The sequence below is a fragment of the Anomaloglossus baeobatrachus genome, chromosome 7 (genome assembly GCF_048569485.1).
Source record: "Anomaloglossus baeobatrachus isolate aAnoBae1 chromosome 7, aAnoBae1.hap1, whole genome shotgun sequence".
Taxonomy (NCBI): Eukaryota; Metazoa; Chordata; class Amphibia; order Anura; family Aromobatidae; genus Anomaloglossus; species Anomaloglossus baeobatrachus.
This window is the reverse complement of record NC_134359.1, coordinates 281,970,366-281,984,774: the sequence shown is the minus strand read 5'-3', so window position 1 is coordinate 281,984,774 and position 14,409 is coordinate 281,970,366. Positions and strand designations below refer to the sequence as shown.

General features: G+C 44.5%; 1 protein-coding gene across 2 annotated transcripts in view; it reads right to left on the bottom strand.

Moving 5' to 3' along the window:
- EME2 (essential meiotic structure-specific endonuclease subunit 2) overlaps positions 1 to 14,409 on the bottom strand; it is a 49,155-nt gene that overhangs the window by 33,516 nt on the left and 1,230 nt on the right. For both annotated transcript variants that reach the window (XM_075318270.1, XM_075318271.1), the window contains exon 2: positions 4,637 to 5,255. In XM_075318270.1, coding sequence (XP_075174385.1) covers positions 4,637 to 5,156 — 520 coding nt within the window. In that variant the 5' untranslated portion in view covers positions 5,157 to 5,255. The remainder of the gene's footprint in view (positions 1 to 4,636; positions 5,256 to 14,409) is intronic.

The following is a 14,409-nucleotide window of genomic DNA, read 5'->3' as shown; positions in this document are numbered from 1 at the left end:
GCCATGAGATCGACGTCCGGCGGTCCCCAGCGGCAACAGATCTCTTGAAACACGTCCAGGTGGAGAGACCATTCCCCCGCGTCCATGCCCTGGCGACTGAGGAAGTCTGCTTCCCAGTTTTCTACGCCCGGAATGTGAACCGCGGAGATGGTGGAGGCTGTGGACTCCGCCCACAGCAGAATCCGCCGGACTTCTTGGAAGGCTTGACGACAGCGAGTGCCGCCCTGGTGGTTGATGTACGCAACCGCCGTGGCGTTGTCCGACTGTATGCGGATCTGCCTGCCCTCGAGCCCCCGATGGAACGCCTTGAGGGCTAGATACACTGCCCCTATCTCCAGAACATTGATCCGAAGGGAGGACTCTGTCGGAGTCCAGGTTCCCTGAGCCTTGTGGTGGAGAAAAACCGCTCCCTATCCTGACGGGCTCGCGTCCGTCGTGACCACAGCCCAGGATGGGGGCAGGAAGGATTTTCCTTTCGACAGAGAAGTGGGGAGAAGCCACCACTGAAGTGAGGTCTTGGCTTCCAGAGACAGAGAGACGTTCCTGTCCAAGGACGTCGGCCTCTTGTCCCATTTGCGGAGAATGTCCCATTGGAGAGGACGCAGATGAAATTGCGCAAATGGAACTGCCTCCATTGCTGCCACCATCTTCCCCAGGAAGTGCATGAGGCGCCTCAAGGGGTGCGACTGGGCCCGTAGAAGGGATTGCACCCCTGTCTGCAGCGACCGCTGTTTGTCCAGCGGTAGCTTGACCATCGCTGAGAGAGTATGAAACTCCATCCGGAGGTACGTTAGTGACTGGGTCGGAGACCAATTTGACTTTGGAAAATTGATGATCCACCCGAACCTCTGGAGAGTCTCCAGAGCAACGGTCAGACTGTTGACAAGCCACCCAGGAGGGTACATTGACTAGGATATCGTCTGGGTAAGGGATCACCGAGTGGCCATGAGAGTGTAGGATCGCTACGACGGATGCCATGACCTTGGTGAAGACCCGTGGGTCTGTCGCCAGGCCGAAAGGCAATGCCACAAATTGAAGGTGTTCGTCCCTGATGGCGAAACGAAGGAAGCGTTGATGCTCTTGAGCGATCTGCCATGGAGATAGGCATCTTTGATGTCGATTGATGCTAGGAAGTCACCTTGGGACATCGAAGCGATGACGGATCGGAGGAATTCCATGCGAAACCGCCTGGTTGTCACATGTTTGTTGAGCAATTTGAGGTCCAAAACGGAACGGAATGAGCCGTCCTTTTTTGGCACCACGAACAGATTGGAGTAAAAACCGTGACCGCGTTCCTGAATGGGAACGGGGATCACCACTCCTTCTGTTTTCAGAGTGTCCACCGCCTGAAAAAGCGCAATGGTCCGTTCGGGGGGCGGAGATGTTCTGAAAAAAACGAGTCGGAGGACGAGAGCTGAACTCTATCCTGTAACCGTGAGACAGAATGTCTCTCACCCATCGGTCTTGGAAATGTGGCCACCATGCGTCGCAAAAGCGGGAGAGCCTGCCACCGACCGAGGATGCGGTTTGGGGCGGCCGACGACCGCATTAATCTCAGCCAGAGAAGCTGAGATAGCTTGGAGTGCCCTCACGGCTGCGAAGGCCGGAGCAAAAGATGCGCCTATGGCTTCATAGATGGATTTCATCATAAGCTTTATTTGCCTGTCAGTGGCATCCATGAGAGATGAACCGACTGCCACTAATACTACGGATCTAGCCGCCATTCTGGGGACTGGAGGATCCACCTTGTGACACTGAGTCCAACCCTTAACTACGTCAGGAGTGAAAGGGTAACGTGTGTCATTAAGGCGCTTAGTAAAGCGCTTGTCCGGAAAGTTCTGTGCTTCTGGACAGCCTCTCTGGAGTTAGAGTGATCGAAAAAACGCACTCTGTGTACATTTGGGAAACCTAAACTGGTGTTTCTCCCAATGTGAAGCCGACTCCTCCATAGGAGAAGATGGGGAAGAGAGGTCTAGCACCTGGTTGATGGACGCTATAAGGTCATTTACTATGGCGTCCCCTTCAGGTGTATCCGGATTGAGAGCAACGTCAGGTTCAGAGCCCTGAGCTGCGATCTCCGCTTCATTCTCCCGAGAGTCCTCAAGCTGAGACCCCGAACAGCGTGATGAAGTCGTGGAAGGTTCCCAGCGAGCCCGGTTAGCCTGTCTGAGGCCGCGGTCCGTGTCGGAGTTCTCACCGTGGGATCTGGGTGTTACCCCAGGAGCCCCTTGTTGTACCGACCCAGAGGGGCCTGGGAGCGATGAACTCACAGCGCCCTGGCCCTGTGTTACCGGTCTGGACAGCAAAGCTTCCAGTATCTTAGCAGTCCCTCTGTTCATAGACTGGGCCATGGAATGTGAAAACGACTCAGAGAGTTGCTCAGTCAAACGTGCAAACTCTGTCCCTGCCATCTGTGCAGTGGAAACCAGTGGTACCACCTGAGCCAAGGGTCCCACCAGTGCCGGAGGCTCCGGCTGAGTGAGTGCCCCAGGGGCCATGCATTTGCAATGATAGGTGGAACCTGCCGGCCATATAGCCGCACAAGAGGTACAGGTTGCAAAGAAAGCCTGTGCCCTGGCACCCTTACTGTTTGCGGACGACCTGCTGTTGTCACCTCTTAGTAATCAGCGAGGGCATATAGCCAAAAGCAAATAGTGCTGCCGAACAGTGAAATCATATACCATATAAATATATATATATATATATATATATACACACACACTTCGGCACCCAAGGGTGGCCAGCACCCGATTGGGAAACTGGTGCCCCACAGTGCACAGTGAGGGGGGGGAAGAGGATACCAAGTATGCTCCAGCCCTCACTGCCGACGTCCATTCGGCCGTCCCGTCGTTACCCCTGACTGGCAGGCCCGGGAACGGGAGTATATGGTACTAGGCCGCAAGAGCCGGGGACTAAAGTTAAAAACGCGGCCGGCAAGCAGGCGCGGTCGGCGCGGTAGTCCCGGTCTCACCAACCCCACAGCAACCGCTGCGGCGTTTGCAACCCAGGTGCTGCATGCAGCGTCCCCAAAGGGGACACAGAGTACCTTATGGATGCAGGGCTCTGTCCCTGACGATGTCCAGTCTCCTGTCCGTCAGAATCCCCCAGGGGCTGCGGATGGAGCCCGGTCCCAGTGCACGGCGACCGGTTAGGAACCCCCTCTCCCATCAGCTGCAGAGCATTCTGCGATTCTCCACCGGCAGAATCATACTGAGAGCCATATAACAATGGCTGCCGGCGTTCCGAGGGGAGGAGGGAGCCGAGGGCGGAACAACAAAAGTGCGGGAATCTGCGCCCCATAGTGAACAGTGAGGGGGGAGAAGGACACGAAGTGTGCTCCAGCCCTCACCGTCGGCGTCATACCGACCGTCCCGCCCTTCCCCCTGACTGGCAGGCCCAGGGGCGGGAGTGTAACATACTAGGCCGCAAAAGCCGGGGACTAAAGTAAAAACCGCGGCCGGCAAACAGGCACGGTCGGCGCGGTAGTCCCGGTCAAAAAATCCACACCGCAGTCGCTGCAGCGTCTGAGGCCAAGGTGCTTCATGCACCGTCCCAAAGGGGACACAGAGTACCTGTAGATGCAGGGCCATGTCCCTGACGATACTCAGTCTCCTGTCCGGCAGATTCCCCCTGGGGCTGCGGAGGGAGCCCGGTCCCAGTGGCTGGATGACCGGTTAGGATCCCACTTCACCCAGAGCCCCTAAGGGATGGGGAAGGAAAACGGCATGTGGCTCCTGCCTGTGTACCCGCAATGTGTACCTCAACCTTAACAGCAGGGAGCATGCCGGGGGCCCTGTTAGGGGCCCTCTTTTCTTCCATCCGATATAATCAGCAGCTGCTGCTGACTAAAATGTGGAGCATTGTGTGAATATCAGCCTCCTTCAACACAAAGCATAAAACTGATGGGCCCGTGATGCACGGGAGGGTGTATAGGCAGAGGGGAGGGGTTACACTTTTTAAAGTGTAATACTTTGTGTGGCCTCCGGAGGCAGTAGCTATACACCATTTGTCTGGGTCTCCCAATGGAGCGACAAAGAAAATTCGGTCTCGTTACTCTATGGGGCCATTCCCATCTGCGATTGGTTTCTCAGCCCTAATCGGACCAAGAAAACAAACACAGCATGCTGCAGGTAGAATCTGATCCATATTCACTTGCACCCATACAAGTCTACGGGTGCGAATGAAACATCGCACTGCACTCGGATGACATCGGAGTGCAGTGTGAAAATCACATCAGCTGATAATGGAGGAGATGGAGAGAATAATCCCTCCCTCTACTCTGCAGGTCTATCCGATTGCAGAATCGGATCACAGTATGACGACACTCAGATCACGCTCGCAGCAGTGCAGGAGCCGAGGGTCATTAGCATATCGCATCCAATGCACTCACATCAGATGCCATACGCTCGTGTGGCCTTAGCCTTAAAGTCATCTCTATGCCTATAATGGGGAGTGAGAACTCCCTTTCTTGAGTTTCTTGGAACCACCAAATGTGAGTTTTGAAGAACCCCATTGAACTCCATAAAAAGAGGAATCAAAAGAACCAGTAAAAACTAGAGCTCATCCAGCTTTTTTCTGTGGGTCACATCCAGTTTCTGTCCACACTAGTTCTCATCCATAATGTCACATGTCCCACCTGCATCCAGCTGGACCGTCATGTACTTCCCACACTGATCCGGTCTTAGGAGCTTCAGCGCCATCGCTGACTCTTTTCTCTTCGTCTTCTCCTCCTTCTCCTGATTCCGGATCCTCTCTTTCTCTTGCTTCATGGCCTCTTTTACTTTCCTCCGTTCCTCTGCCAGTGACCGATCCGCTTCCACTTCATCAGGGTTTTTTCTCCTCCTGGTTCTTTTATTTGGACTGGGGGTTTTGGAACCAGATAAAGGCACAGGTAACGTACATGTTTGGACCTCAGCGGAGGGTTGAACTTCTGCATTCAGGTGAAGCTCCTTCGGTCCATCTGGAGACTTCTCAGAAGCTTCAAGTTCTTTATGAAGACATTCTTTTCTCGGCAATTCTACAGTCTTGGTATCATCCTTCTGAGCACTAGTAGACTCTTCCTCAGTCTCGGAGTCTGATATTTCCCAGGTTTTTGCTCTTTTTAGTATTTTTCTTGGGGACCTTGAAATAAAGCCTTTATTTTGTGCAGTTTCCATCACAAAATGTGATTATGATACATCTGATTTACTATTTTTTTCCATGAATTTTGTCATCCTCCTTAAATTAGGGGGCCTGTCGTAACAGATCAAGAATGGCTGGAGAATAAGAAAAAGAGGATATCATAGGATAACGTGAAGAACAGACACAAAAAACATGCAGAATATTACAAGCATCATCCTATAGTGCCTACATATAAAGCCTCATTCAGATGTCCATATTAAAGGGAACCGGTCACCAGATTTGGTGACTATAAGCTGCGGCCACCACCAGTGAGCTCTTATATACAGCATGCTAGAATGCTGTATATAAGAGCACAGGCCGCTGTGTAGAATGTAAAAATGACTTTATACAGTTAGGTCCAGAAATCTTTGGACACTGACACAATTTTGGCGAGTTGGGCTCTGCATGCCACCACATTGGATTTGAAATGAAACCTCTACAACAGAATTCAAGTGCAGATTGTAACGTTTAATTTGAAGGTTTGAACAAAAATATCTGAGAGAAATTGTAGGAATTGTACACATTTCTTTACAAACACTCCACATTTTAGGAGGTCAAAAGTAATTGGACAAATAAACCAAACCCAAACAAAATATTTTTATTTTCAATATTTTGTTGCGAATCCTTTGGAGGCAATCACTGCCTTAAGTCTGGAACCCATAGACATCACCAAACGCTGGGTTTCCTCCTTCTTAATGCTTTGCCAGGCCTTTACAGCCGCAGCCTTCAGGTCTTGCTTGTTTGTGGGTCTTTCCGTCTTAAGTCTGGATTTGAGCAAGTGAAATGCATGCTCAATTGGGTTAAGATCTGGTGATTGACTTGGCCATTGCAGAATGTTCCACTTTTTTGCACTCATGAACTCCTGGGTAGCTTTGGCTGTATGCTTGGGGTCATTGTCCATCTGTACTATGAAGCGCCGTCCGATCAACTTTGTGGCATTTGGCTGAATCTGGGCTGAAAGTATATCCCGGTACACTTCAGAATTCATCCGGCTACTCTTGTCTGCTGTTATGTCATCAATAAACACAAGTGACCCAGTGCCATTGAAAGCCATGCATGCCCATGCCATCACGTTGCCTCCACCATGTTTTACAGAGGATGTGGTGTGCCTTGGATCATGTGCCGTTCCCTTTCTTCTCCAAACTTTTTTCTTCCCATCATTCTGGTACAGGTTGATCTTTGTCTCATCTGTCCATAGAATACTTTTCCAGAACTGAGCTGGCTTCATGAGGTGTTTTTCAACAAATTTATCTCTGGCCTGTCTATTTTTGGAATTGATGAATGGTTTGCATCTAGATGTGAACCCTTTGTATTTACTTTCATGGTGTCTTCTCTTTACTGTTGACTTAGAGACAGAAACACCTACTTCACTGAGAGTGTTCTGGACTTCAGTTGATGTTGTGAACGGGTTCTTCTTCACCAAAGAAAGTATGCGGCGATCATCCACCACTGTTGTCATCCGTGGACGCTCAGGCCTTTTTGAATTCCCAAGCTCACCAGTCAATTCCTTTTTTCTCAGAATGTACCCGATTGTTGATTTTGCTACTCCAAGCATGTCTGCTATCTCTCTGATGGATTTTCTCTTTTTTTTCAGCCTCAGGATGTTCTGCTTCTCCTCAATTGAGAGTTCCTTAGACCGCATGTCTGGTCACAGCAACAGCTTCCAAATGCAAAACCACACACCTGTAATCAACCCCAGACCTTTTAACTACTTCATTGATTACAGGTTAACGAGGGAGACGCCTTCAGAGTTAATTGCAGCCCTTTGAGTCCCTTGTCCAATTACTTTTGGTCCCTTGAAAAAGAGGAGGCTATGCATTACAGAGCTATGATTCCTAAACCCTTTCTCCGATTTGGATGTGAAAACTCTCATATTGCAGCTGGGAGTGTGCACTTTCAGACCATATTATATATATAATTGTATTTCTGAACATGTTTTTGTAAACAGCTAAAATAACAAAACTTGTGTCACTGTCCAAATATTTCTGGACCTAACTGTAATACTTATCTAAATGGTTGTGACAAACACAGCTTCACTTTGTCCCGCTCACCTGCTTGCTGCCAGAGATTGCTTATCCAGGACTGTGCACGGAAAGGAAGGTAGCAGAACTCATTTCATGTGTATAGAAAAAATTCCAGCACCAAGTCCATAGGAAATCTTCATTAAAAATTCATCTTTTTATTTATCAAAACTTATAAAAATCCATGTTAGCAATTGCCCCAACAGAGGACGCGTTTCGAACGACAAAGTTCTTAATCCGTCTCTAATTCCTCTAAGAAAAAATGGACTCATTAAAAAGGGCTGAAACCCCAACATGAACCTAATTAACCAGTAGAAGGTTTCGAACGTGAAGCAAAGAAATCCTCCCATTAACCCTTCATATTCGAAGTCCCAAAAGAAGATCAAACATGGTATAATCAAAGAGAAAAAACACCAAACAATGGGATTTATTATCCCAGGGGTTTTCCTCTATAGTATGTTATTTTTATGAATATTTTCTAGCACACTTTCCATGGAGTCCATATTTTCTTAATCAGAACCGGGACAATGGAGAATGATAAACATTTCATTTCTCTCCGATCTTATATTCATAATCACATGAAAACGAAATTATAAAAATTTACAACAAAATTACAAAAAACAAAATCCAAAAAAATCAAAAATTATTTTTACACTAAGCATGTTATTTCCTCTAATATGCATATAACACATCATTCCTCCCGTTTAACCCCATTGAATACCCACACCAGGGGTTCTTTGTTTTTTCTCTCTTTTTCTCTATAGTGTGTTATTTTTATGAATATTTTCTAGCACCCTTTCCATAGAGTCCACTTTTTCTCAATCAAAAACGTGACAGTGGAGAATGATAAACATTTCATTTCTATCCGATCTCATATTCATAGTTACATAAAAAACAAAATTATAAAAATTTCCAACAAAATTTCAAAAAACGGAAAATCAAAAAATCAAAAATTATTTTTACATTCCGAATGTCATTTCCCTTAATATGCATATAACACATCATTCCTCCTGTTCAACCCCATTGGATACCTAGTTCCCATCAAGAAAATCCACTTGATCTCTCTATGCAGCAATAACTTCTTCAGATCACCTCCCCTTTTAGGCAGTTTTACTTTCTCTATCGCATTTACTCTCATATCTGTCAAAACTCCCGCATGTACGTCCCTAAAATGTTGCGATACTGCAGATAAACTCCTCGTTGTTACATTACTTGTGTCATACACATGCTCTGAAATTCTCCTTCTCAAAGCACGTGATGTACTCCCAATATATTGCAATCGGCAGGTCACACAAGAGACCAAGTACACTACATAATCCGTACCACAGTTTATCATAGTATTTATTTCATAACTTTTACCTTGACTGAATGAAGAAAAACTCTTGGTACCATGCATAAAAACGCAGGAACCGCACGATCTATGTCCACACTTATAAGATCCTTTTGTTGGAAGCCAGTTCCCTGTGGGTCCCTCCACTCTACTCAAATCAGACCTATTCCTGTGGTCACTCGGTGACAATAATGTATTCAAAGCTGTATTCCTTTTAGACACAAACTTCACTCCTTTTTTAAGAATTTTATACAATGTCTCATCAGTTGTTAATATCGGCAAATATTTTTTGACCACATGTACCACTTCATGATAGTTCTTACTGAATTTTGTGGAGAAAACCACAGGAAACTCAGACCTCCTCACTACCTCTTTCGTCTCCAAATACTGCGACCTGCTTTTTAAGTTAGTTTTCTCTTTGGCTCTTTCCAAATTATCTCGACGGTATCCTCGGGCCACAAATCTTTCATCAATAATTCCACATTCAAGTTGATAACCCTCCTCACTCGTACAACATCTCTTTGCTCGTATGTATTCACCTGTTGGGATGTTTTCAATAATATGCCTAGGGTGACAACTCCCTGCATGAAGCAGAGAATTCCCTGCTGACGGTTTCCGATACAATTTGCATTCTATCATTCCCTTATCATGATCTCCCTTCAAATTCATATCCAAGAAATTTATTTCTTCATTCTCATGCTGGTGGGTAAAAAATAAATTATGAGCATTATTACTAATATAGGATAAAAAATCCTTCACTCCATCCTTCTCTCCTTTCCATATAATAACTATATCGTCTATATACCTAAGGTATATAGCCAGATCTTGTGAGAAAGGATTAGAGTGATTAAAAATATATTGCTCCTCCCACCAGAACATGAATATTCCTGCCAAAGATGGTGAAAATTTAGAACCTATGGAACATCCCTGCAGTTGAACATATCGGTTATTCAAAAATGAAAAATAATTATTCTTTAACAGGAAACCTGTCACTTCCAGTATAAATTCCTGTAAGTCCGGCGTGTAGCCAGAATACCGCTCGAGCTGATTTTTCAGAGCCAAAATCGCAAGATAATGTGGGATCGACGTGTAAAGCGTCTGTACATCACATGCCAACCAGCTATAATTTTTCTTCCATTCTACTTTTGACAATATATTCAACACTTGTTTTCCATCCAAGACAAAACTTGGAGATACCTTTGCTAGTGCCTGTAGATGGTCATCAAGCCATTCCGACAAATGCTCTGTCATTGACCCAATACCCGAAATTATAGGTCTAAAACTAGGTGGAAATAAATTCTTATGTGATTTGGGGAGAGCATGTAGTAGTGATGTACGTGGACATGAGGGAACAAAATACTCTTTTTGCCTAGCATTAATCAATCCCAATTGCAAGCCCTCATCAGTTAACCTCTCCAGGGCCACTCTAACTCTTTCTACAGGATCATAATCTATGCTTTTATATGTTTCACTATCCTTAAGCAATTTCAAAATTTCTCTCTCATATAGTCCCACGTCCATCACCACTACCGCTCCCCCTTTATCAGAATTTTTTATAATAATATTCGGGTTATTCTGCAGTGTTTTTATAGCCTCCTTCTCTTTCTTCGAAAGATTCTGCGCCATGGTTTTTTTCTGGTTATACAAAATTGTAAGCTCTTTCTCAACAACATTTTGGAAATCTGTCATTTGATCTGTTCTAGAAACAATCGGATAAAAATCTGGGTTAGGTATCTTCCTATTCCTAATCATCTCATTATGAACATTAGGTTCCAAAATATCTGCAGAGAGATCTCTCAAATCCTGCAATGCTAATTGCTCACGGAATGAGGAGGGGGAAAAAAACGCATCAGTTTGATGCGGTTCCTCCAGCTCCTCATTCCGATCGCAAAAGAAATGTCTCCTAACCGTCAACTTTCTAACAAATCTGTTTACATCAAGTATAGTTTCAAATAAATCGAAACCCCTATTCGGTACAAAATTTAAACCTTTTTCCAAGACTTTGATCTCATTTTCATTCAAAATACAAGCTGAAATATTTATTACAGACTGCACCTTTTCTTCTATTTTTTCTTCCCTCTCGTAAAGTGTCCATGCTGATACTCCTTTCCTTCTATGCCTGCAGCCGGCCCTCCTTGTTTTTTTCTTTGGTTTCTCTGGAAAAAATATTGGTTTTTTGAAATCCCCATGGAAGTCGATGGGTCCTCCACATTATTTTCAGATGCATCCGTATTATAATCTGTGGATTCTAAGTCCGTTGTTTCAGGGTCCGTTGAAGAAAAGCTCACTTTATTCTGGTTCCCTCTATTTCTTGTTTTTAAGATAGATTTTGGACCGTCTCGAGGATATCTCCGATAACCATGCCATGTATAAACTCGATCATTCTCATAGTCCCTTGAATCTCTACTAAACTTTTTTTCTTTAAAGGCTGTGATCTTGTCCTCCAATGCAGTGATTTTTTTATTTACTTGTTCCTTCATGACTTTATATGACTCCAAGCTGTTATATTGTGTCAATGAGTTCTCCACTTCTCTCATTCTACCTTCCAAATCCGTTAATTTGCACTGTTCCTGTTCAATAATAAGCTTGATCAATTTTCCTGAACATTCTGACAAAATCAGATTCCACTTAGTCATAAATTCCTGATTAAACTCAGTGGTAGGTCTCTTGCTCATGCGGAGCCCCCTGGGAATCATCCCTTTATCCAGGTATGCCTGTAAGGTCTTACTGTCCCACCATGTGCGGATTCTAGAAGACATAATCCTCTCCAGATCCCACATGAGTTTACTCAACTCCACATGCTCCTCCACAGGAATATCTTGTGCATTTATGGAAAAAATCTTCGCTGCTTTTTCCATCCTTCTCTGGTTATTAATGTTAAAAAAATCATCATCTTGTACATATGTATCACTTTGAGCAATCTCCATCTTCTTAACATATTGCAGCTGGGAGTGTGCACTTTCAGACCATATTATATATATAATTGTATTTCTGAACATGTTTTTGTAAACAGCTAAAATAACAAAACTTGTGTCACTGTCCAAATATTTCTGGACCTAACTGTAATACTTATCTAAATGGTTGGTACAGTGCAGATGGGAGTCTCCGTTCTCCGGGTGCGGCGCCTCCTCTTTCGGCCATCTTTGTCCTCCTTCTTCTGAAGCCTGGGTGCATGACGCGTCCTACGTCATCCACACTCGCCGGCATTGAGGTCCTGCGCAGGCGCACTACAATACTTTGATCTGCCCTGCTCAGCACAGATCAAAGTGCACCTGCGTAGGACCTCAATGCCGGCCAGTGTAGATGACGTAGGATGCGTCATGCACCCTGGCTTTAAAAAGATGGAGGACAAAAATGGACAAAAGAGGAGGCGCTGCACCCGTAAAACGGAGACACCCATCTGACCTGTCTGCACCGCACCGCCCTTTAGGTGAATACTATAAAGTCATTTTTACGTTCTACACAGTGGTCTGGGCTCTTATATACAGCATGATAAAATACTCTATATAAGAGCCCACTGGTGGTGGCCGCAGCTTATAGGCCCCAAATCTGGTGACAGGTTCCCTTTAAGTCTGGATCTTCTTACATCAGTGGCTTTTTTACAAACATACGGCGCGATTCATTACTGCATTTATAACTTTTTTTGTACATTTCTTGCTTTGCGATCTATTCTTTAAATTTGCACCTATTTTTAACTTCTATTTTATGTGTTCACCTGTTTGTTTTTAATATTAGAAATTAAGGAAGAGGTTTGGAGGTTCCCGATAAATTCTGGTGATTTATCATAAAAACATTCCTAAAAATTTGTACTCCCCATTTCTTTGAGATGGCTGGATTGTCATTGTAAATAAACACCTGTACCTTGTTCCTCCCCATTGTAGATTGTAAGCTCTCACGAGCAGGGTTGTCTTTATTTTTGCTCTAATTATTGTATTTTATATACATAACTGATATTTGCTTGTATATGAACCTCTGAATTGTAAGGCGCTGTGGAATATGTTGGCGCTATAGAAAGATTTTTTATTATTATTACTCTATATATACCACCCCCTCCTCGTCTGCAACATTTAGCAGAACACACAACTGTTTGCTCTAAAAAGTAGTAAAACGGGTAAAAACAAGAAATAAAGAGCAAATTTTATCTTGTGCAAAATTCATGACTTTTGTGCGTCATTTTAAAGAATGTGGAGCAAAAACGTCAAAAATAGCAAGATACAAAAACATAAAAAGCTACTTAAAATAAACTGCAAATGACGAATCGAGCCCTAGAAACATCATTGATGTCTAAATGTGGCCTCAAAAGAAGGTAAGAGTCTGAGGCAGAATGATGCTTGAAATTTAGTTTTCTTGTTTTTATTGATGCAAAGGTCCAAAGAAAATTATTCTAACGTTTCGGCCTTAACATTTAGGCCTTCGTCAGAGATAGTCTATATGGTCGTAGAAGAAAAATACGTATTCATATAAGTGAAATCCCTATAAAAGGAAAATGGCCGCCTTTGCTGTATGTCACTGATGGTATGTCAGTGGTCTCCGTGTGGATTCCTATGGTGCACGTGGTAGTGGGAAATCATGATGATTTCCCACTACCACGTGCACCATAGGAATCCACACGGAGACCACTGAACACACAGGAGTTTCTCCTTTTCCAGGAGTGGAACTGATCTCCTTACTATTACTATCTTCTGATACATGATACCCTATGCCCATTACCTAATAGACTAAGACTATGCCACTCTGTTATTCATACCCTTAGGGTGTTTGTCCAGATTGGGACTCATCATAGACTATCCCCATTAAGTGATCATATAAGTCACCAGATATGACTAATGGTACCTTTTCGACTACAATAGATACTATTCCTCCAAGTATTTTGACATATACCGTCCATATAGGTACCGCGGAGTGGATCCTAGCACATCCGTGTTTTCTTTGAATTTTCTTTTCCTGTTTTATGACATACCATCAGTGACATACAGCAAAGGCGGTCATTTTCCTTCTACGGGGATTTCACTTATATGAATACGTATTTTTCTTCTACGACCATATAGACTCTGACGAAGGCCTATATGTTAAGGCCGAAACGTTAGAATAATTTTCTTTGGACCTTTGCATCAATAAAAACAAGAAAACTAAATTTCAAGCATCATTCTGCCTCAGACTCTTACCTTCTTTTGTGTGCCCGAGTTATTGTTTTTCTAGACTGTGATATTTTCTCGGTGGCACCTATTTTCTAAATAGTGAGCCAGACTTTATTTCTTCACTTAAATGTGGCCTCAGACCAGTTTCACATGTCCGACATTCACGTACAGACCATCTGAGGGTCTCAGTAGCCTTACAGGCACGATGCTGTTATCTTGGGGTAAAAAAAAACCCACTGTTGACCCACACAAGACAGACGTGTTAAAAACGCATATGTCCCTCCATGTGCCGTGATTCACGCTACAAGTGGGTTACATAGTTACTTAGGTTGAAAAAAGACCTATATCCATCTAGTTCAACCTTCCTCCACCAGTTCTACATTTGGTCACTAAGTCATTTATAACCAGCAGTGTTGTGTACTGAGGGTTGTCCATGTGCAATCCATGATACGTGATCCATCATCCGTGATTGCACATGGCGATAAACTTACCTGTTCCAGCTCCTTCTGTCCGTGGTGCTGAACTCTTCGGCTCTGCTGTGTTTCTGGCCGCCGCTGCAGCTACTTCCGGGTCACGGTATAGGGCATATGCATGAGCATAACGAGCCGGCTCAGAAGCAGTGGCCAGAGACTGGAGACTCACTGGAGAAAGTGAGTATAAAATGCTTCCTATTTTCATTGTCCGTGTTTTTCTGGTACGTGTTTCTTGGATCACACCATAGCGTGGTCCGTAGGACATCAGTGATGCCAGAAAAAAATAG